The 25,577-nt window shown below is 40.9% G+C and overlaps 1 protein-coding gene across 2 annotated transcripts; it reads right to left on the reverse strand.

The window, feature by feature from the left end:
- Positions 1 to 3,113: 3,113 nt before the first annotated feature.
- On the reverse strand, positions 3,114 to 13,867 carry LOC306921930 (dnaJ homolog subfamily A member 3, mitochondrial-like). Of its 2 annotated transcripts, XM_079499263.1 has the most exons (12): positions 13,519 to 13,867; positions 12,640 to 12,776; positions 10,890 to 10,973; positions 9,158 to 9,379; positions 8,767 to 8,919; positions 7,930 to 8,077; positions 7,719 to 7,783; positions 7,442 to 7,570; positions 6,589 to 6,704; positions 5,461 to 5,555; positions 4,336 to 4,446; positions 3,114 to 3,998 (listed from the first exon to the last, which is right to left on the reverse strand). In XM_079499263.1, the coding sequence occupies exons 1-11, from the start codon at positions 13,724 to 13,726 to the stop codon at positions 4,346 to 4,348; spliced, it is 1,458 nt and encodes a 485-aa protein (XP_079355389.1). In that variant the 5' UTR covers positions 13,727 to 13,867; the 3' UTR covers positions 3,114 to 3,998; positions 4,336 to 4,345. The 2 variants fall into 2 exon arrangements, with proteins under 2 accessions (XP_079355389.1, XP_079355388.1); XM_079499262.1 differs by lacking the exon at positions 3,114 to 3,998 and having other exon boundaries at positions 4,042 to 4,446.
- Between the last annotated feature and the right edge of the window lie 11,710 nt (positions 13,868 to 25,577).

The raw sequence follows: 25,577 nt of genomic DNA on the forward strand, positions 1-25,577 counted from the left end.
TCTACAAGCTCACAGCACGTGGCAGCTAGACATGTTGTGAACTTGTAGATCTGCTATTTCACACTCATTTGTGAATTTAACAAATCTTTATCCATTAAAATATCTGGTAAAAAGTGCTTTTCGGGTCTGCCTTTCATTCCATCCATCCGTCGCAGCAAAGGGAGGGGTAGTAGAAGCCGCTTTCGGACATCCTGACAAATGAGGCGGTTGTTTTGACCTCATATACCACTGAGGGTTCAGAGGGCTGAGGGAGAGGGAACATGCATGGCTACCCACTCATCATGACAACATAATGAAGGGACTGCACATGATCTACTGTACGCGCCGAGAAGAACCCGGCGAGGGAAAAGAGGAGGCAGAGACCAGCTCTCTTGAACTGTGATTACTTCACAGGACTGATGCAATGTCGCTTAAAACATCATCCAGAGGCAGTTTGCGGAGCATGCCAGGGCGGCAATGTGCCGTTTCACTCTTATAAGCAACTTCCACTGGAGCAGCTGAGGGACAGACGCCTTCTACAATCTCAAAATGCAAGATCTTCAAGTGGTGGAAAGTAAATAAGTACATTTACTTAAGTACTGTACTAAGTACTGAAAGTACTGTACTTTAGAATTTCCAATTTCTACTACACTACATCTCGGACCAAAATATTGTACTTTTACTTCACTACATTTAGTTGAAAACTTTGGTTACTAGTTACTTTGTAGATTTCGATTAATATTACAAAACAAACAGAAACCACTTCAGCCCTATACATTTCATCCATTTGAAAATATATATATATATATTTTTTTACAAAAAACTGAAAAAATCAAACAAAAAAATAAATCTAATATTTTTTATACTTTCGGTACTTTAAGTACATTTTGATGCCAATACTTTTCTACTTTTACTCAAGTACATTTTGAATTCCGGAGTATTTCTACATTGCAGTATCGATACCTTTACTTAACAAAAGAATGTGAGTACTTTTTCCACCACTGCAAGATCTACAAGCTAAAAACACGTCACAACATTGCGACCAGTTGTGAGCTTGTAGATCGGGTACTTATGGTGTGTGACTCCGCCGTACGATGGAATTACAAATGGATGGGAGATTGTCCCCATCTTGTCCAGGATTCTGTTTTCAGCCCTTGAGGGTCTTAACACTTATTTGTGGTCACAATTCAGACTTGTTCTAAGGGGATCATTCGGAGTCTCGCAAGAGTGTTTGGCGACGAGATTCCCACACCAGCATTGACCAGGAATGGCACTTAAGAAAGAAAAGCATCTTTAACACAAAGATGCTATTGCACAAGCCAGTGATTAGAGGGCTCTTCACAAAGTATGTACTGAGTAGCACCGAGTTAACCCATTCAGGCCCGACGTCGAAATTAAAAAAAAAAAAGTTTTCTAAATCATGACAATTTTCGGAAAGATTTCAGGCACATTTTAACGATTTAAAAAAAATAGCAGACCTACAAGTTCATAGCGCGCCACTCGGTGGCGCGCTATGAGCTTGTAGATCTGCTATTTTTCAATAGCTAAATTATAACAATGTTTAAAACACCAAAAGGGGTTCCCGCCCCAAAATGGGTTAATGGTTAATGTGGCTAAACGCTAACGTGACATGGATGCGTTCCAGGTATCAATGGATTAAATGTACCCGTAAAGTTAAATGCACCCGTTACCGTTTCCAGTGTGAACCACATGTGAGGAGAAACAGACTGTACTGTGTAACCACACAAAATGTCGTTATGCCGTTAAGCCATTGCTCTACATGTAAGCAATTTCAGATTTAAATCCACCAATTTTCCTTGGCACTACCTCCTCCGAGGACTGACCTTAGCTTTCAGGAAATGTAGAAAACCCCCTTTTAATGTTTACAACATCGACTTACCCACTCGCACAATAGAATCTGTCCAGAAACAGTATAATAAACATACAATATATAACAATATCCCTGCGACACACGCAGGGGTGCCCAAAAGGTAGATCGCGATCTACCAGTAGATCACAAAGGCTGTGCAGGTAGATCACAAGAGTATTTCATTTAAATATATTGAAGAAAAAAAACGATTAAAAAAAACAAACATTTCTCCCCCTTCCCATTCCAAGTGCATTTGTCTTATACTGTACAGAATGTAACACAAACTCTACTATTCCGAAGCCCCCTCAGGTACATATTTAAACTATTTTCAGCAATGGTATAATAATTGATTTGATGGGTAGATCTTGCCGAGCTGGTCATTTTGAAAGTAGCTCTCAAGTCAAAAAGTGTGGGCACCCCTGCGACTAGCGTCATGACCAGGCGGCAGGGGGGTGTACTTGTACATCATGTCCAGGGGGTGTACTTGTACATCAAGCTGCCTCACACTACAGAAACAGGAGACTATGGGCCTCATGGCTCGGCAACGCATACTTACTGTATATAACAATATGCATAACTGTACAAATCGGAACAAATGGGTGAAAATTAGAGACTCATGCTGGCCATGGGTAAACGATTAACTTTACTGACTAGGCACTGCCATCTACTGTTAAACTCAAGTAATGGGGTTAGAATGTCAGTTCCTAGTTCAAGTCTTTTCAAGAGGATTTGTTTTTTTCCAACTTCATAACACTTTGGAGTAGGGCTGTCCCGATCGGATCGGGGCCGATCACGTCATTTTCAAATGATCGGAGTCGGATCGGGAGCCAAAAAACTTGATTGGGACATCCCTAGTATCAATATTATATCCATATCATGATATTAGACTGGAAATTGTCTGTGATTTGGGATATTGTACTATTGTTTTATGGCATAAACGTGTTCTATAAAATATAAATATCAGATCGGGGGGAAAGAAATCGGTATCGGCAGATGCTCAAAATCAAATGATCGGAATCGGATCGGGAGTAAAAAAAACGTGATCGGGACATCCCTACTTTGGAGTTAATGAAACAATAAACATAGCCTACTGTATTCTGGACCTGACCAGCACAACGGACTACTCCTAAAATCACTGGGTTAGCCGTTGCGTGCTGTTGGGAATTCCAACAGTACAGTATGTCAATATTTTTCCATTTAGGAGCTTATAGGTGCAATGTTTTAAATAGCTTCTTTAAAAAAAAAAACATTTTCCATACAAGTGTGTATATAATTTCATACTTTGTTGCATTTGTACAGTGACAGTACATTATCTACCAGTACACAGTGCATGTCTGGCCTATTGTTTATCTTGATAGCTTTTAATTACTGATGTTATATTGTCTGTAAAACAGTTTGCTAAACTCTGTTTTTAAACATCTCATGAAAACACCGTGTTTACAATACATTTTCCCGTCCATGGCATTGTTTGTCATACACTTAGCACAAGGTGGGACCACATTGATTATAATTTGGATAAAAACATGAAATGTTCATAACTTTTCTTTCTGATTTCAAATTCGGTTTAGTTCCAATTATTAGGTTTTAAATCCTGTTTGCCAGTTTTTATTTTGGAAAGCTATATACATTATATAGTTTCCACAGTACATATTTCTTCCCCCCATGTTTTCAAAATGTGAAAGTAATAGCCTTTAGTAGTAGATTGGTAGACTCAACTAACATTTACTTAATCTGACACTGGTATTCACATACTTTAACACAATCAAATTTCATCAGGCATTTTCAGTGTCACATTTGAAGTAATGGTGCACTTATATTTTTGGAACCAAAAAGGACATAAGTTCATTAAAGAAGCCATACAACACAGCGGCTTGAAAATTCCCAATGAATCTGCATCTGGCCCAGTGTTTTACCTCTACACCTCCTAGATGCCCCGCCACGGGCCGCCAGCATGTTTTCTTGATCCCCATGGTATCCCACTGCCATGCATCTTGCATCTCTTTCAGGAGCCCTTTTGGACCAGTGAGTGAGAAGCTGACCACAGCTTCTTTGTGGTCTGTTTGATAACCATAGCTGTAATGTGTGACTGAATGCATCAACGCATAGAACCACCTCTTCAGCTCGACCCAGTTCTTCATTTACCATATTGCTGAAGGAGAAAACAGCAAATACAAACACAGTTTCAACACAACTGAAATGTTTAAATGATTTATTCACATGATTTGTCTCGTCTTTCTACTTGTCTTAGACTTAGACTGAAGACAGAGGTACTTACAGCACACAATAAATAATAAGAGCAATAAGGTGCTCTCCACAAATTCAGCCCAGATTGTAAAATTATCAGCAATAGTAAGTTTACTCTTTATATACATTTATGTTGATGTTTAACATATAAATCTACTACAACTGACTGTTGCTCACTGAAAAGAACAAGACAAACAAAAAACAACTCAAATGATGGTTGTGGGCGCATTGAAGGCTCCCACCTTTATGATGTCAACTAAACATTTTCTTTATTTTAGTGAAGAAGCCATCCTCCTGTTGCTTCTCTTGATTCCCTTCGGCACTGCTCTGTCCTGTGGCACTGCTGCCCCCACCTGGACACAAACACACATTGCATGAGCAATAGAGTACTAGTATTGAGACAGTCACACGAGGCCGATCTCACCCAAACATGGTGGAACAATGTAAGGAATTGCCAATCCGTGTTAGTGTTTGGGTGAGATCGGGTTGGTCACACACTTAGCCTGGCCCCAGATCACTGAGTGGACTGCAGACTGAAGCTTCACGCTTCAGAACGATAATCAGGTAGTGCACAGTGCACATGAGTTTCCAAGTGTTTTTTGTTGGAATTTGTCCAGTGTAGACATTTTAAAAAGGTCTCTCAAATAGCATTCATATCACACAACACGAAAATTAACCCTGGTGTCCCCATTTTGTTTTTTTCTTTTCTTTTAAAAGATTTCAAAATATTTTATAGTGAAAATAGCTTAAGTGCAAGCTCACAATGTGTCACCATGCAATGCCTTGTGAGCTTGTCGGTTGTCTATTTTCACAATTTGTTGTACGGTATTATGTACAGGTATATAGGGCTAATTGGAGATCGGCACATCACATCGTTATTCACTGGAAGGGAAAACAATATGATTATGGTGTACATATGAGAGATCAGAATGCCAGCGTGTGACAGAGAATATTTGAGTCCAGGTGTGTATAGTCTCGTGTAGCCAGACTGTTGCCTCTCGCAATGTTCAAATTCTTCCGTCATACAGTCTGGAGCACGGAAGCTCTGATCATGAGTAAGTGATAAAGCGGAAGTGAAGCCTCCTCCCCACTTCCGTTTCGTCTTTACAGTCACAAAAATGTATCCTAATATAAATCGAAATCATCTAAGCATTTATAGCTTGTTGCTATAATTGAAATAACAAAAAATAAAAAATAAAATATAAATATATTTTAAATTATATTTTCGTGAATGGAAATGCCAGCTTCCTGAGATTTCGGGAGGTGTAGTTCCAGACTCTATATTCAGAGATTGTGGAATAGTTGTCTGACTACACGAGACTAAGGTGTGTATTATGACAGAAAGAGGGATGAGCACGTGGTCTGACCTGGACGAACAACGACTCCGTTGACAGTACCCTGAACATCGGTCTCCTCCTCGGCATAGCTCAGGAGCTGCGAGCGCTGTCGCTGGGTCAACTTCCTGAAGCAGAACCAGAGCAGACCAGGCAATGGTACAATTTTTAACCATTTTAAGTGAGAGTAAGTCATCCTAATGGTTATAAGCTGATGTCGAGTATCAGCATAAACAAGATCTGCTGAGCTACCACCATTAATATCACTGTGTTGAATGATTTTGAATGATTTTATTTATTTAAGTGTCATGCCACCTTGTGGCCCATCCCTCATGGGATTATATGACACCTTTTCACACAAGTTACAATTATACACTTATAGTTCTTTACTTATACTGCTGATCGCATGTTATTGATCGCATACAACATAAATACAAATACAATAAATCAAAACAAAACAAAACATAAAACAAAACACTGTAACTAGCATACGTATTTCTTACTGGCTGTACATGGCCTTTTTCCTCAGGTCCCATGCTTTCTCTAGATAATTTGCCAATTTAAATAAGTATTTTTCAAATAAACGGTTAATAAGTTGTGCATCATTCATATCCATCATATTAACATAGTTTATATTATTAAACAACACTTCTCTCACCGCACCATAAAAAGGACAGTATAACACAAAGTGACACTCATGTGATAATGTGATAATGACTTTGCACCTCAATTTTCCATAATAAAGCTAAAAACTGCCATAGCCAGGTCAGCACATTTGGTCACATTTGGGCAAGTGGATATAGCTGAATTTATCTTATTATTCATTTATTTTATTGAACAAAACGTGAAACTCTCTTCGTCTTAGGTTAACCACAGACATTTGTATCTGCATAAATACCTCTAAAAATCATTGAGATTTTACGAGGGGAACCAATTGCTACGACTACAAACAGCATCACTCTAAACCTCTTATATCAACCACTTAAGCCCGATATACTGTACTTCATTGTATGACAAATGATATACAGTAAATAGCTGATCTATAAGCTCACAAGAAAAGACAGCTATTTTTTGAATATCTTTGAAAACGGTCACCTAGAATAACATGCCCAAAAATAGGACCGCCAGGGTTGAAAGAGGTTAAGTGTGCACATGTCTTACTTGGGTACTCTGATCTTGATGTGAACAGAATGATCACCATAGCTGTAACTGTTCATCTTTCGAATGCCTTTCCCCTGCAGCCGGATGACCTGGTCAGCTTGGCATCCTGCAGGGATCTGGGGAGTGAGACAAAACAGAACGACGCATGAAAAAACGATTATTAACCGAAATTAATTCTATGACATAATATAAATATACTGTCTAACATCAGTTGCCTGTCCATCTTTAAACATCAAGCAGAGACAAAAGGAAGCAGCATTGCAAAGGGAAAAAGTGTCTGACAGGCATAGCGAATGTTTAGACCACAGCTGGGACGTAGATAGATATTACTACTGTATATCATACACAGATGCTGATCAACAGTAAGCAACGCAAATATTTCACTATAGATACAATAGCATAACAGAGACAGACATGCTGCACATGGCCAGATAAGAGTATTTACTGTAGATTAATACTTTAACCTGTTAACCTTTTTGTGAATGCCATTAAAAGGAAAAAACATTTTTAAACATTGTGGAATTAGCAGATCTACAAGCTTGTGAGTGTGTAGATCACCTACTGAGTTGTCCATTAAAACATTTTAAGTGGTTAACCCATTTAGGACTGAGGATGATTCTAAAAAGTTTTCTGGAAAAACTTAAAATATTTATTCAAAAATTACAAAAATGGTATGTCGCTATATACTGTACATAGTAACAATATCCCCACAAAATATTTATTCAAAGAATTACAAAAATGTTATGTTGCTATATGCTGTACTGTACATACGAACAAGAACCCCTTTTGGTAAAAACACCAAAAGGGGTTCCCGTCCTGGCTGACTGCCTGAACACTTGCACTACTAACTCACTGCTATGTTGATGGTTTCATGGAGGCCCTGTGCCCTGGCTGTGCCCCCCAGAATGGCCTGGGCCACGGAGATGAGCACGTCAGAGTGGATGTCAAACCCGCTCCGCCTGAACACTGGGCTCCTCTGGACCTGTCCAAGGACGGAACACATATGCAAGCAAACAGGGGCAATTCAGGAATGGGTAATTTGCTCAAATACCTCCTAAACAAAGCATCGTAAAAGAGGTAGTAGCAATTTCTTTTTAATTTTTTACATTTTTAATCCAGCGCTAACTCACCCTGAATGTGATGAGGATTTCTTTCTTCCCTACAGACATACGGACAGTCTGACCATCTTCAACCCCTGTAAGATGATATCAAATACAATCTCATTACATCAGACGATTGAATATTTAACACACGACACAGAATAAACACTTACAGAGGGGTGAGCATACGTGAGCACACGCACGCACACACACACACACACACACACACAACCCAACATACCGGCAGGTACAGGCACAGTGACGGTCTGCCTTTGCTTATATTGGCCTGAACCTCGGCACAACACGCAGGGTGTGATCATGATGGAGCCCCTCCCACCACAGCGTCGACATGGGGAGCGCATCATAAAGGGACCCGTGTGGATTGACTCCTACAAGACATTAAATTGATTAGATTGATTTATCATTAAAAAAAATATTCAGATACGTTCTGTAATGTTTTAATGATTTTGGGAAATGTCAAAAGACTCAAAACATAAACATATGTTCAATCTAAAAAATAAAGCAATTAACAGACGTTCTATAGTTATACAATACTCTGTCTGGATGATACAAATGTAGGTGTAAATGTGGGCATAATGAATAAATCCATTGTTTGTTAATTACAACAGAATAACATACTGTACAATATTAGATAAATGTGAAAGTCAACAGAGATGCATTTTGAAAAGGAGCTCAGTGGTAGACTGGTGCTAGTGGTAACCGTTTCAAAAGTCTCTTCCGCCGGCTTTCTGAAAATAAATATCACCTGTACACCAGGTTAATTTTCCATCAGCTACAAGTGAAAATAAATGTTTTTTGGGAGAGACTCAGCCTTCGTCTGCTATTGTCAGCGAGTGAAATCCTCATACAATGTATAAATCAGGCTTAACATCACCTGAACCATCCCTATTCAGTGAAATATGCTCTCAATGTGTGTCACGTTGCAATGCGTTGAGGGCTTGTAGAATTTCTGAGAATAAATTTGGTGTAGAGAGAAATACTAGAAAACCTAGTAAAGAGGACACTGGTTAACTAAGTAAGTATACATATAGGATTTACTGTTAAGTGGTTAACTCACCATGCCAGTGCCGTTACAGTAGTTACAATGTGACACCTTGGTGCCCGGCTCACTGCCCTTCCCATCACACCGAGGACAGGCGTCTTCCAGGTTCACCGTCATTTCTTTGGACACACCCTTCGCTGCTTGGGAAAAGGTCAGCTCCATCACAAACTAAGGGAAGAAAAGGAGGTAGAGTGAGAATGGACATGGTTGGATAATAAGATGGTCGACAATGAATGCATCCAGGGACGAATAGTTTTCATATTCCTCATGGGGGCCCTGGCCCCCCGGCCCACAGACTCTACGTCACTGAATGCATCTATTAATTCTTACCAAGTTATATTCAACTGACTGTTTTGGGAAAGTGTATTAGACAGTATGATAAAAAAAGAATCATGGCTGTTCTGACCTCGGGCCTTTGTTCAAACATGCTGCTGAAGTCTCCGAAGCCCTTGCCTGCTGTGAACTCCCCAAAGATCTTTCTGAAGAGTTCCTCCGGGTCTACGTTGGGGCCTCCGGCCCTGTAGTACTGCTGCTGCTGGCCGGCCCCAGGGCCGCTGCCACGGCTGGGGTCGAAGCCTGCTGCCCCGTACGTGTCGAACTGCTTCCTCTTTAGTTCATCGCTCAGTACCTGAATATGTACATCAGTGGTGGAAAAGGTATTCACATTTTGCCTTTCCTTTTTTTTAATAATAGTCCGGAATTCAAAAATGTATAATATTAATTGTAGTGGAGTAATTAGGAAATACTGAAGTAAAGTAAAAGTACAGTACAAGTACATCTAATTAGTTACTTTCCAACACAGTAAGTACATCGTAATGGTTCAGAAACATTGTTTACTTGTGACCGATTCACAGGAGCACACAATATACTGTAAGTTCTGAGGGACCTTCCATGGTTTGAGTCCATAAATGTGGAGGTTATTGTGCTTGCCACGGTATAGAATGTCTAACGGCCAAGCTACACCAGGCTTTTCGCGCACAAAAGGCGCGCGTTTACCCCCGTGCGTGCGTTTAATTTAGGTCAATTTACAATTTACAATTTAGGCATTTAGCAGACGCTCTTAATCCAGAGCGACTTACATTAAGCAATAACAAAAGCATGGCATACATCACATATATAAAAAGTAGTTTTGAATCATGCGTAAACTAAGAACGTAACAGTGGAGTATCTATGTAAACTATACATACTATACTATATAATATATTATACATGTGTACTATAAAGTGCTATGACTACATAAAGTGCAATTCTAGAGCTGTCTACGTAACAAGCTATAAGTCTGTTTAAAATACTATCTAAGTCTACATAATGTGCTATCTAAGGGGCTAGGCTAGGGCAAGTGCTACGGGCCATGGTGGAGTCTGAAGAGGTGGGTTTTCAGACTACAGCGGAAGATTGGGAGTGAGGCTGCAGTTCTGACTGTGATGGGAAGTGCATTCCATAGTTTTGGAGCCAGAAGGGAGAAGAGTTTGGGACGTGTGGAGCGTTGTCCCGGCGTTTTTAGTGAAGGTACCTCCAGCTTCCCTGCGTTGGCTGATCTGAGTGAGCGGGAGGGTTTGTAGGGTACGATCATACTTGTGCCTTTGGTTGCTTTGAATGCCAGCATCAGAGTTTTGTATTCTGTGCGGGCAGCGACCGGGAGCCAATGGAGGGAGCGGAGAAGGGGGGTGACATGTGAGAATTTTGGCTGGTTGAAGACCAAGCGGGCTGCGGCATTTTGGATCAGTTGAAGGGGCTTAAGTGCACAGGTCCAGTCCTATTTTAAAAAACGCACGCGCGGGCCGCGCGTTTAGGGTAAACGCACGAGAAAAGCCTGGTGTAGCTTGGCCGTAAAGCTGAAAAATAAGTTCTGTCTGAACTTTGCAATTGTCTCATGCTACGTGAATTAAAAAAAAGGTCAAACTAGTACTCTATTAGTCAAGAAACATTGATCTTACAAAATGTGTTTTTGCAAACAAAGTTTCCACACAAGTATAGATACATTTCTGTGTGCCAAATGCCAGTATTCATTGTTTTCAGTTCTGAAATGCTGGGTAATGAATTGGAGGATGCCATCATGTACCAGATCCATGATCATTTAAAATGATCTGTAAAAAAGACATGTTGTTCTTGGCAGTGTTGTGTATGGCGATGTGCACCTCATATGCTTCCGCTAGCGTGGCAAACTTCTCTTTGGCTCCAGGGTCATCTGGGTTAGTGTCAGGGTGGTACTTCTTTGCCAGCTGCAGATGGTCAATCAAAAAATAATAATAACATAGGTATTACACAATGATACATACTGTTTCAGTAGTGGGGGAAAAACTTTATGCTTATTTGAACTATTTTAACAACTTGAACAAGTCAATAGCATTCCTATTCTGTGGTGAAAATTTGACGACAACACTTTTTTTGTTGAAGAAATTTGTTCCGGAGATTCTGGACTAGGGAAAAAATACCTACTGTAGGTCAACAAAGGTTTATGGTTTAAGTGGTTAAATCCTTTCATACGATGGTGTCACTTATACAGGAGCAGATCTACAAGATCACAAGCAGCTCGCCATGCGATGCCTACATCTGGCTTTCATCAATTTGTTTTCTGACAGGACCAAGACAAACTAGAAAAAGTGCCCTTCTGGGCACAGGTCTCCACCAGGAGGATAGGAGTGTGTGAGATGTTTGGCAAAATGTTTAGGAGTAATATAAACATGTTTTTTTGTTTGTTTGTTTTTTGCAACAATTTTCTTCATTTTGTTGAGGAAATGCAGAGCCAGATCACTCATAGCATGTCTGAGGATAGAATTCTGGATGAGCAGGACATGTGCAGCATTTTGAACGAAACGGGCCACTCCTGAAAACTTTAGAAGGCAATGTTAGCCAATCAGTGTAGAATCTGATAAATCCAACAGACTCGTCTTGATCACATGACTACAGAGATCATGTGTACCGATTTGCGTGAGATTTGGATGAAATCTGTGCGACTAACATAAGCAATGTGTTTAGCAGAAATCGGCCTCATGGTGGCGCTATAACCGGCAGATGTGGAGGGATGCAGGGACAATGTTTTTCCATGGCCTCTAGGGAGTGCGCATACATAAGTTGTATACAGATTGATGAAGTTATAGCTAAAAACAGGAATTGGCCTGTTATAGCGCCACCATGAGGCTGATTTGGAAAATAATGAGTGGCATGTCGTCCTTGGCTTAGTGGAAATGTGCACACTGTTTGTGATTTGTGGCATTTTGTTCGAAACGGACCAATCATGTGAGCTTTGGAAGCCAATATTAGCCAATCAGGATGGAAGATGGGACATTGTGCAGATCTGTGTTGATCACATGACTATGGCGATAGTGTATACCGAATTGTGTGATGTATGGATAAAATGTGTACGAGTAATCTACAGAAATGTGTTTTGCCTAAATCGGCCTCATGGTGGCGCTATAACAGGCCGTTGAGGAATATTTTGGGCAGAGGTTCGTCGTTGGCATCCATGGAGTGTGTGTGCAAAGTTTGGCATGGATCGGGCCAACGGTACCGGAGATTAGCTGATAACGGACGGACGGAAGGAAGGAAGGAAGGACACACACACGGACGGAGTGCAAAACATACTCTCTCCCCATGCCTTCGGCCTGGTGGAGACAATCAACAAGATGGCATATAGTGACAGAACATGAGATTACTACAGATACTGAAAAGCACTCTCCACCTCCAAATAATGCTAGTTTCTGGTTGGCGCAGTCAGCAAATACACATCACTTGATCTGTTGTCTGCATCTTCTGGTCTCCTATTGTACCATTATATCTCTCTCTCTTTGCAGTGTTCCATAATTGGTGCTTACTGTCGAGTGTCGAGAGATTAATTTAAAATATTTAGGCACTACTTTAATGTCCTTGAATAACTGTGACTCTGACCTGGTAGTAGGCCTTCTTAATCTCCTTCTGTGATGCGGATCGCGGAACTCCCAAGACTTCATAGAAGTCCTGGTTGCTTGCCATGGCACTGCTGCTGGTGTGGAAGGAACGACCGGTGATGACATGTTGATATCTCCCTGCAGGACAGGTGAATTTATAACAGTGTTGATATGTCCCTGCAGGACATTGTTTGCATTTCACTTTAAGAAGACAAAGGGGTTAGGGCAGAGCCAGTTTCATCCCATGCCAGTGGGCTCCTTAATAAACATAATCCCTCTCACCTGGAAGAGCTTGTGCCAACACCCCTCATGAATGAATACACACACATACTACATGCACGAAAGCATGCGCCTGGATGATCTGGACTTCGTTTTTAAGAGGCTTGATTCAATATTTAGATATTGATGTTAATTTTAACAGAAACAAACTTCCTATATAATACTTACTGAAGATATCTCTCCAGTATTTGCAGTTACATGGCTAGCTAAGCTAACTATACAAAATACCTACGTGTAATTTCCACAGTGGCAGAAGTTGTGTAAATGCTTATATGTTAAACGCATGCGTTGGGAATTGAAATCAAACCATTAACACACATTTAAGCACGTGTTTGTCTATTGCATTACAGTCAGGACTGCATGTTTCATCATACATACAGCATCAAGGCTACTGAACTTGCTGAACTTGAAGATGTCGTTGATCTGCTTTCAAGTCAATGTCATGGTCATTACAAAATAATAATAATACACAACGCAGGATAAATGAATGGTAAATTGTTAATTAACCATTCAAACTGATAAACAATAATACCAGCTCGAGCTGACGTTGGTTTTTCAACTTTTAAAGGGAAGCCTCTCTCTCTCCTGCTCTTGTTGTCACCTGTTAATGGGTGCAATGTCACGGAATTTCTGAGTATCCAGGAGCTATGGCTGCCCGCTGTCCGGCATGGCTGCGACCGCAGTATCGTCGTGGCGTTGGCATCTCCGTGTCTTGCTCGGACAGACAGCAAACAAGCCCGACGGCGTGCACAAGAAGACACTGCTGTCACCAGCCAAAGTGCCGTGCAGCGGGCAGTGGAGGTCGCCATCTTTGCGTCTCTACTGACTGTCAAAGGCTGGCGGTGGTCTGCGCATGCGCATGCTCTGACTGTGAGTTACTGAGAGAAAATGCATACAACTAATTTCACTATTTAAAAAGTCTGGGTTACTTTAATACTAGGGACAAGCCCAAAACAGTGCTGGCACATTACATTTACAACATAAAGAGAAAGTATTAAATAGGGAATGCAAGGCTGACGTCACGGTAGACTGTCACGGCTACCAGCGTCATTGTGATTGTGATGGCCTACAAGCCCTACATATTAGATCTGTATCAAGTGTATAAAGTTGGTGTTTGAGTGTTTAGTGCACACAGTGCTAGAGCTCTTTCAGTTCGCCAAAATGGGATTTATTCATGTTTCAGGGTTAGGATTTATTAAGCCTACTTGAGTACTTGTTGTGTGAACAAGTAGGCTTCTCACCATAAACAAGGTCAAAATAAAGGGGATAGAATAGATAATGGACTAACGTAACGTTTCACCGGCGCATTCATCTCACTGCCTCTCTCTCTCGCGCTATATTATGGATATATAACTCTATTATCTCTATCTCTCTCTTTCTCTCTCTCTCTCTCATATATCTCACACGTTATACATTCGCGTTAGCGAGCTGATTCATACTGCAGTGATACCCGTTTCCATAATTGTCATAATTGAGAGTTGCAGAGTGAGACATAATTGCATAGCTGCTATGGTTTTCCCCTAACAGTGTTTTGTATTTATTTTTATTTTCCCATTTGTTTTCTTCTTGAAAATGTGCCTTAATTAGGATAGGACAGAGAAACTCCCCCTAAAGATACACGTGTCATTATTATGCAACAAGGCCAAATGTGTTAATTTGTGCCAGTCTTGTTGGGTTACATGCAGTTTCTCCTAGAATGACGCGCCCTCTATTTGTGTGTGTGTGTGTGTGTGTGTGCGTGCGTGCGTGCATGCGCGCGTGTGCGTGCATGTGCGTGTTTCTGCCTGTGTGTGCGTGCGTGTGTGTGTGTGTACATATTTTATTTTATAGAAAGTCATACATTTTCATTTTCATTACTGTAGTTCTGTCCTAGATTGACAATTTACAATTTAGGCATTTTGCAGACACTCTTAAATTAATCCAGGGCGATTTACAGTAAGCAAGCCAAGAACAACATCATGCCTAATATTCCCTAATATGGATCCCCTGTACTTTTCAAACACAAGCATCATGGCTAATTTGGCTATAGCCAGCAAGCCAGGCCTATTCCCTTCTATGGACCCCCTGCACCTTTTGTGGATGTTCATTAGAAGACACTTTACCCAATAGTTACCTTAAAGGAGAATTTCAGACAAGAAGGCTTTCTTACCTTTATTTGTAGATGTTACGTCCCCACCATCGAGGTCCAGGTGTTATTTTGTGCAAAAGCGCATTATTGGCTATTTCCCCTACCATAAGCCCTCAATGAATTTAATTGAATTGCATTGAATGGGGCATTGGGTTGTTGTGCTAGCTAATTCGCTTATTTCCATCGCTCAAAAATCAGCAGCACTTTTGCCCAAATAACACCTGGACCTCTTTGGTGGGGACTACAAATAAAGGTAAGAAGGCCTTCTAGCATGGAATTCTCCTTTAACTGTTTCATATTCCTTCTGTTCCAGACAGTTCAAAGTCTGTAATATTTAAAATTGAATGAATTAAAATCTCAAACAAATGTTGAATGGCTGGTCTTCATAGCTCCCCCTTTAGCCTAAGCACTTTATGTAGGTGTAGGCCTATCCATTCACACACCACAGCCAGAGGCCTTCCTTGCATCCATGCAAATCCCCCTTTCCCTTGTTTAGTTTCAGCCAAAACTAACACGGACCAATCAGGTTCAGGTTGATACTGATACCTGAGTTTGATGCTATATAATGCAGACACGCAACATACTTTGATTTTACTTTGAGATGACGTCTCTACTCAACAGACGGTACGCAATGCACAGTTTAGTCGGGAAGGGATCTTTTGGGAAAGTTCTCAAGTGTGTTGACATATACACACGGGAAACTGTGGCTATCAAGATACTGAAGATATCTCCTGGGAAAGGTGGTTATACTGAGTATAGAGAGGTAAGTTTACAAAATGTTCAATATTATTTTTTAAACCTATTTTGGTCGGGAACCCCTTTTGGTGTTAGCATTATGTTATGCTTTAGCTATTGAAAAATAGCAGATCTACAAGCTCATAGCGCGCCACTCGGTGGCACGCTATGAGCTTGTGGATTTATTACATTCTCTAGGGGCTATAATAATAATAACAATAATGCAATAATAATAACATGACTAATTGTCTTTAAATGGAAATCATAATTCTATCACCAGGTGGCCATGCTGATGAAAGTGCGCCGTCTGAACCGAGATAACCTTGTGCAATTCCACCACTACTTTTTGCACGAAGGACTTTTTTGTCTGGTCTTTGAGATGCTTGACATGAGTCTTTTTGACTTAATGAAGATGAGAGACTTCAGGCCATTCTCTGTGATGGAGACGAGGCCCATCATACAACAGGTACATTCAGGACACCCGTTCAAGGTTCAATGTTTCTTTATTGTTACTGTTATAACTTGTGTATGGGTATAACAATTGTATTATTCTCATGTAGACTATCACAAGATGTAGCCTAACAATAAAGAAACCTTGAACCTTGAATTGTGACAAATCAGTGTTGTTACCTGTATTTGAATGACCATGACTGCACCACAGCATATTCATGCTTAAATCACCAAGCAACACTTAGAGACAAAAATAACCAGTTTAATATGATTTCACATCATTAAATATATTTATGATGGTCTTTATTTCTATGAATATTTACAGCTTCTCGTGGCACTCAAAGCTCTGAAGGAGGCACGTATTATCCATAGCGACATCAAACCAGAAAATGTCATGCTGGTTAATCAGAAAGAGCAACCCTTCAAGGTTAAACTCATCGACTTTGGCCTAGCCATAACCGCTTCCGAGGCTGAAAAAGCCCAAGGACTTAAAATGCAGACTCGTTCTTACAGGTAAGAACCTCAACTCAACTCAAAGCACGCAATTCATGAATACTGCATGGCAGTGCAGTATAATTGTGTTAGTATACACTGCTTATTTCAAATGTAGCCTATACAAATATAGAATGTTTATTACGCAGTTGGCAGTTTGTTTCAATGCACTGAACATAATAGCAATAATGATAGTAATAATGATGCAGTGAGCACCACCTTGCAAGGTGGATTCTGAGCATCCTGAATTGTTCTGTGCATTGACACAATACAGTAGGCCTACTGTGCATGATGATCAGTATACAGCCATGAGAAGTCATTCATTTTTTATATTTTATGATATGCATAATCTAATCAGAAACATGTAAAACATCATCTGTTGCCTGTTCCTGGATAACCTAAATGATCAAAATAAAAATGTCAAACATTTTATTTTCAATAACCAAACGAAAACAAAAAAACAACACTCATATTCCATATTGTATATTGACCACAGAGATGGTACCATTTCTCATGGGATATTGTTTTTCTCCTATACCTTTAGATCACCAGAGGTTTTGCTGGGCCTCCCAATTTCCCATGAAATTGACACATGGTCACTGGGCTGCATCATGGCAGCTTTGGTTATGGGGCAACATCTTTACCCGGGTCGCTGTGAATACGATGTGGTGAGCATCTTACGCCAATCTTAACCCCAACCCTACGCTGTGTATATGTAGTACTGAGGCCTCCATATACAGTACTGTACTCTTCATAAATTGAAAAAGATTCCATGTTGGTCTTAGTGAGTTAAGATTGTTACGTTATCACTCAACCTGATTTGATTCTTTGTTGTTTCTTTAGATGAGATTCATTATCTTGGTACAGGGCATGCCGCCGCAATACCTGTTGGATGCAGGACTGCACACCCCAATGTTCTACATATGGGATTATGTATGGACACTTAAGGTAATTCTCAAAGCAAGCATACACCCACCAGCCACCACCATCATCACCACTGCTTTGGCCAAGTTTGTCAAATAAAAATGTCCCATAAATGTATCATCATGAATCTTTAATTTCTAAATCAAACAAAGTGGGTAAAATGCATCTAATAATTTATTCTAATTGTCCCCTCCTTTTTTATAGACACCAAAGCAGTATTACTGTGAAACAGGTGTCAAACATACAGATGGCAGGGGCTACAACTTCAGCTCTCTGGATGACATGATGAAGGTAGGTGCGATCTTTGCTTTAATGTAGAAGCGAAGGCTGAGTGGGTTAAATGCATTAAGCCAAGATGTTGTTTTCGCTGAGTTGTACCTAATTAAGCCTGTTTTAAAACCCAGGTTGGCCCAGAGATGGCAGAAGACGAAGTCATGGACATGATAGTCTTCATGGTCCTGCTGAAGAACATGCTTCACCTGGATGCCAAGCAGAGGCTTGGGCCCAGCGAAGCGTTGGAGCATCCCTTCATCTCCATGTCCCACCTAGTGGGCACTAGCTCCTAGTGAGTATGAACTATGAATCTGAATCTGGTGGAAATGCCTTAACCTTCTGTTAAGCAGAGAAAGCACAATACGCTAAACAGACAGACAGACTGACTGACTGACTGACTGACTGACTGACTGACTGACTGACTGACTGACTGACTGACTGACTGACTGACTGACTGACTGACTGACTGACTGACTGACCGACCGACCGACCGACCGACCGACCGACCGACCGACCGACCGACCGACCGACCGACTGACTGGTTGGTTGATTGATTGATTTATGAGGTGGTTGATAACTAATTGACCGTCATTTATCTTCCAGTGTGAAGGCATCAGTCCAGACAATGAGGGTATGCACCAGAGAGACCATGCAGTCTAGTCTTCAATGCCCGGACTGTAACAACATCACCTACAAAGGAGTACTGCTCAATCCCAACCTTCTCCAACACAGGCCGAAAATTGTCAATACTCGCATCAACTCGCATCCGCAACGCTTTGTTAGCCGACCAACGCTTGTGTAGACTTTTTGGGACTTAAAACGGGTTTGTCCAGGTGAAAATCTATGGTCTGAACTGAATACCATTTTATTTCTTTACTTGTATTATTTTTTAACTTATTTGCAGCTGCACTGCAGCGTCTATCTAAATGTTTTGATGATGATAATATAATTGTCGGGAGGAAACCTCCTAACTCAATTTTTGAGGTTTTGGCATAAATCAGTGCTGTTGAACACCCTTTACGTATGTGTGTTGTTTAGAAAATATTGAACCAATGGAAAGTAGTTAAAACGGTACCAGGTCGACTCGCCCCTTTTCCAACTCTCCCTCGCGAAAAGTGAAGACGGCTCGCCACAGAATTTCGAAAAGTGAAGACGGCTCGCCACAGAATTTCGAAAAGTGATGACGGCTCGCCCCGAGCCGTGGAGAGCCCGCCCCCATAGTGTGGACAGCTCGCCCCACAGCGTGGATATCTCGCCCCATTGTATATATATTTTTGTTCAACTTTTTTTGCTGCTAGTATTGAAGTAGCGTTGTGTATATATATTTTTGTTCAACTTTTTTTCTTCTAGTATTGAAGAAGCGTTGTATATATATTTTTTGTTCAACTATTTTTTAAAGTGGCATCTGTATATATTATTTCTCTCAAATAAATGGTTACATTCCTACAGTTGATCTGTTGTTGTTGTTCTTGTTGTAGTAACGACCCAGCACACTCAAACAAAAGAGGCTGATGACCCCCCTTGGGCCCCCTCCACTCTCACTATAACTAGACACATACCCCCCCCCCCCCCCCCCCTCTCTCTGTTTAAAAGTACAGGAAAAATCTCAAAGTAGATGTACAAATATAGTACAGGTAAAAATCTCTCTCTCTCTCTGTTTAAAAGTAGGCTACCATTGTGAATCAGTGGACCATGACAGCTTAAACACAACTCTTCTTCACACATCATGTTGTATGTCAAGACTGAAGTAGTCGATCCCAGATAATCCCCCCAATCATCACAAACAACACAGGAATATGCAAGAGCGCAGCACAATCAAACAGCTGTGAGAACAGCAGTGAGACATAACAGCTACATGTAAAAATCTCTCTCTCTCTTTGTTGGGGCGACTTCTCCGGACTTTTGGGGGCGAATTCTCCGTGCGTTGGGGGCGACCGCTCTTCCCGTTGGGGCGACCGCTCTTCCCGTTGAGGCGACCGATCTTCGCCGCTTTGGGCGAGTTGGAAAAGGGGCGAGCCGTCTCGTATTCGTTAAAACACTTGTGGGGACAAAACCTCTTAACTCCATTGGACCCTCAAACTGTCTAACGCCACCACCTCTCTCCCTCTCATGGAAGTTATTGACAATATATAAATTCACACCACCAACTTTGATGAGGCAGTATTGCTATTTATATTTTTCATTTCCTGAAAAATTAACATTTTGGAGTTAAGTGGTTTCTTCCCGACAGCAGAGATATATAACAAAAAGGATGCTTATTGACATGACATGTACAGGTTTCAATGGTCATAGAAATTAAATGCCCCCCCCCCCCCCCCCCCCCCCATGTTTACTGTCCATATGCTTTATTATTGTATGTCACAGGACTACAATGGGAAAAAAACCCTAGGAATTTTTGTGTAAATTTAAATTGTAAATCGTACCTCTGTAGGCTACTAATTGCAAATTGTTAATAAAGTATTTTATCAATCAATAAAATACAATATTTGTCAAAAAACGAATCATGCATGAGCAAGGAGCAGTTTTAGTATATCTCAGCCAGCAGATGGCGCCAGAGTTTCAATTGTAAAATAGTCTGCCAAAATACTGTAGTATGGTGTCAGGTTGGTGCCTTGAGGATAATCACATCTGTAAGGTAAGACTTCCAGTCTCCAGATGTCTAAAGTAACGATGGAGACATCCGAAAATGTTCAAGAATTCTTCTTTGACTGAATGAATAAATAAAATGTTCTTTGGATAGGGTATCTAGGAGAAAAGGTGTGTGAAGGAATTAATTGGAATAATGACTAAATTGAGGAGGAAAAAAGGATAGAAATAATTGTCTAATCATGAACCCAGCATTCAAATTCAATGTACCCCACATGGGAATCAGGCATTGAGAGGCCTCCAAAGTAATGAAAAGCAAAACGTGATTTATCTTCCACCTAGTTCAGGTGTCGCCACAAAAGCTACAAATGTCACTGTTTATTGCAGAAACATGATTTTCTCCATCATGACATGAGTCACGTATGACCATACTCCATATTCAAATTGGCAACATTGTGGCACAAGAACAGGCAGATTCACGTTTTGGCATATAACTCTTGAACCGTACTTAGGTCAATAAAATTCTTCTATTTCGATTTGTGTCTCACTTCTAGACACACATTCGGAAAAAGGTCATGACATGCACTGCACAAAGCTTTGGATAAAAAAAAAACACCTAGTGATAAAACGGCCCAGTCCTCATTGAGTTTGCAAGAAGAAAGGAACATTTGATGATCTATACATGATACAATATAATGTAGGTGGATTTTCTGGAAGACAAAACATGTTGGGAAACTCAATACATGTCGACGAGTTGTCAAAGCTGGAGAGAGGAACAACTTGAATAGATGTCAATGTGTGTTTGACCCGATGAAAGAAAGGCTTGCTCTCCCTTTGACTCCCCTCTCGTCCTTCTTGATCGCTCACTCTCATTCCCCGCCGTCACCACAGCGACCTGCAAAACAGCATCCCAGCTGTGTGTCTGAGTGGAATGCAAGAGCCTGACATTTTGCCACTCACTAGTGTAAATACCAAAGTGCAAAAACAACAATCATAAATAATCACTTTATTGCCAAGTATAATAGATGTACAGGAACTTGATGACAACCATGCAGGAACATAATGAAACTCACATTGTGACATAAATATACAGTACAGTACAGTACAGTACAGTACAGTACAGTACAGTACAGTACAGTACAGTACAGTACAGTACTGTACAGTACAGTACAGTACAGTACAGTACAGTACAGTACAGTACAGGGACACATTTACCTCCTTTACAGAGCAGTGCAGGGCAGGGGGCACGCATTATTCAGGGACAAATGGACCTCCTATGCAATGCATTGCAAGGGGCAATTGTAACATCTAAAACAGACATCAGAATATACATATTACTCTCATTCAGCATTCTACTAGTACTGAAAGACATTTAGTAAGATTCAGATTAAAGGTGAGTGCCCAGCACTACATTGTAATTGTAATAATACACCGATACAGGTTTTAACAGTGTATCATGATGCAGTGAGATCAGGTTTTAACAGTGTATCATGATGCAGTGAGATCAGGTTTTAACAGTGTATCATGATGCAGTGAGATCAGTGTTTTAACAGTGTATCATGATGCAGTGAGATCAGTGTTTTAACAGTGTATCATGATGCAGTGAGATCAGTGTTTTAACAGTGTATCATGATGCAGTGAGATCAGTGTTTTAACAGTGTATCATGATGCAGTGAGATCAGTGCATCCTCACTCACCATCTCGTCTCACTCATCGTCAGTGGTTCCAACTTAAAACTTTCAAACTCACAACACGATTAACCACTTTAGGCCTGACCTCAAAATTTTAAAAAAATCTTCTAAATCCTCCAGTTTTCTGAAATAAATATTTTCACGATTTAAAAAAAATAGCAGACCTACAAGCTCGTAGCGCGCCACTCGGTGGCGCGCTATGAGCTTGTAGATCTGCTATTTTTCAATAGCTAAAGCACAACATAATGCTAACACCAAAAGGGGTTCCCGCCCAAAATGGGTTGTTAACCACTTTCAACCTTGCACCCGCTTGGGCTTGTTGTTACATACACAAAAAGTCAAATAGCAGATCTATACCAGCTCACAATACGAGATGGTTTCAGTATTTGAAATACCAAACCCATTACAGCCTATGTAAACTATATGCTCTCATGCCTACAGGTATATATACTCTCCAGTCTATCATGGAGATGTAGGGAACAAGGTCATGTCGTGTGCTTGTAATAAGTATGTTGGTGTGTGAATGATGGCAATGGATCGCTGTACATCATCTTCGCTGTCAAACACCCAGGGCAGCAATTTCATTCATACCTGAGGCCAAAAGAACCACATGCGAAAAAGTTTAACACACCAGGGGTGACCCACATTGCTCTAGCGCAGGGATTCTCAACGTTTTTGGCTGGGGACCCCCGGAAATGCTTTGGCCATGTCTCGCGACCCCCCGGGGGTCGCGAGACATGGCCAAAGCATTTCCGGGGGTCCCCAGCCCCTCCCCACCCCCAATACAAATCATAAATTAATACTGAAACCAGATATAATCATTAAGGAAAGTTTATGCATGTACTATGTAAACTCTTCATTTCCATTTTCCAGCCATTCATTAAAAAAATGATTAAAAAAAAACCTTTTTTTTCCTTTTTTTTAAAAATAATTTGGGGACCCCTCAAAATAATTTGGCGACCCCCCGAGGGGTCGCGACCCACGGGTTGAGAACCCCTGCTCTAGCGCAGCCTCAGACAAAGGATGAGGACGTTTTGTCTCAGCTCAAACACGTGCATATCGTCGATCTCGAGCATTAGGTATATAGGTTACTACTCATGCTGCCTCTGAAGTTGGGACTCCTTTGTACTTTTAATCAAACCCCAAAATAATACTATACTCTACCCTTGGGGGAAGGAAATTAACTCATCCACCAGCCAATCACCCGCACAGTTTGACTGTGGTATCCTGACAGGATGCTATATCATCTGGTATTGGTATCATTATGATCCTCATAACTCATTATTTGTTGTGTAAAATAGTGACAGAATTAGTGAAAGCAGCCAAAATAGTTCAAGACATTACATAACTTTAAAAAGGCTATCGTTTCCATTATGGCAACTATAAAAATGTCAAGCCATGAAGTCATTTGCATTATTGTTTCTCATGCATAATTACAGTATGCTCTGCAAGCAACTGGTATTTCAAATCTCTTGGTATGCTACAAACATCCACATGAGCACATGTGGCCGCGGCAACATTTCATGAGTACTACAGACGAAAAACAGTTTAAGTCCACACTAATTATCCATAATGTATAAATGAAGGATAAGGGGTCAGGACAACGAGGCCTTTACATGGAGGGGTCAGAATAAAATTTGGACTTTAACTGTTTTTCGTCTGTAGCACTCAATTGTAACTCTTATAATACATCCATGAGCTAATGCCACTGTATAGTGTATGAAATGTGTGTGCTGTTAGTTTTGAACCAGCTGCATACAGCAAAGTGGTCCCACAAAGAAAATGCTCTCCACTACCACCACCTCTGCCATACTCATCTGTCATATAGATGCACACAGCTGCTTGTATCGCCGGAGGGCATAACGTGTGCATCAGTCAGCAGTGAGAAAGAAAAAGAAAGAGAGATAGAGATAGAGAAAGAGATAGAGGAAGAGTCAAACCGTGTCCACACAGTTACACTCCACACTTCTCTCTGTTGTGGAGATGAAGGGGCTGTTATGGATACAGACTTCTACTAGATTACTGAATGGGGCAATCTCTTGTGCAGCTGAGCTGTGTTGCTTTGTGCAGTCACTATCGATGTTAAGATTTTTGTTCAACAACAATCAAGATCTCTTTGCTCTTTGCTTCTGTCAACTTCACCCCATTCTTTGGGATCTTTGGTGCAAAGCGAAGTGTCAGTACACCCGCGCCTACTGGAGTGGCTGTATTGTAATTGCCAGCATCTGTCTGTTTGTTTGTCACAGGGATAACTCAGACAGCGTGAATCCAATTTAGATTAAACTTGGCAGATGAGTTAGGGGTAAAGTCAGGTCAGGAACTCCAGTGTAAATGCTCCATTGCTCTGCAGGAGGCTACCCGTTTATAAGTGGGTTAAATGGTAAATGGTGCATTTACAGTATATAGCGCTTTACATAGATTGTGCATTACATTCACCCATTCACAATACACATATTCATACACCGATGGCAGAGGAAACCATGCAAGGCACCAGCGTCTTGCTCAAGCACACTTCGACACTCTAGGGGAGCCCGGGATCGAACTGGGAACCTCACGGTTCCAGCCACTCTCCCCAAGAGCCACTGCCGCCCACTGCCCAGGTTGTTCTGTGTGTGCTTCTGTGTATGTGGGTTTATTGGGAGCTTAATCTCTCATACAAAAACATATAATATTTTTACTTAAATGTATAAAATAATTCAATGGGGCTCTGATCGGGCTGAAACCTTGCCAACAATTGGAGTCATACATATTATAGTTATGTAAATGGTGAATGGTGCATTAATATAAATTATATAGCGTCTTTATCCAAAGGGTACACCCTTGCTCGCCAAGGGCTGGGTCTGCCCGGTGAGGAAAACCTGCACTGAGAAGAGAAGCAGAGCTAAATATTACCATTAGATTCACCCAGTCACACATGCCTTCACACACCCCGATGCAGAGGCATGCATGGGAGCCACCAGTCTGCTCATCAGGAGCAGTTAGGGTCTTGCTTAAGGACACTTAAGGACACCCCGGGGGAGCTGGGGATTCCCAGGCAGCTCTACTGCCTTCCCCCACATATCTTTGGGGAATCCCCCACATATCTATGATGAATTCCTGTTCTGTCCTTTGTCTATATAGAAGTGTCTATTTGTACGTCTCTAAATGTTTTTGTGTGTAATGCTTAATTGGGTCGTCCACTCACAGTTAACAGCCTTTGTATTGAGTTTGTGCTTGAAATGTACTGTAATTCTGCAAACTGTTAATACATTTTTCAATCAATCAATCAATCAATCAATCAATCAATCAATCATTGCAGATACGTCATTGATGACTGGCATCACACAGGGTGGCCAAATTAAGTCCAAGATCATATTCCCATGTGGATCGACGTGATTCATT

This window comes from Electrona antarctica, assembly GCF_951216825.1.
Source record: "Electrona antarctica genome assembly, chromosome: 4".
In the NCBI taxonomy this organism is placed as follows: Eukaryota; Metazoa; Chordata; class Actinopteri; order Myctophiformes; family Myctophidae; genus Electrona; species Electrona antarctica.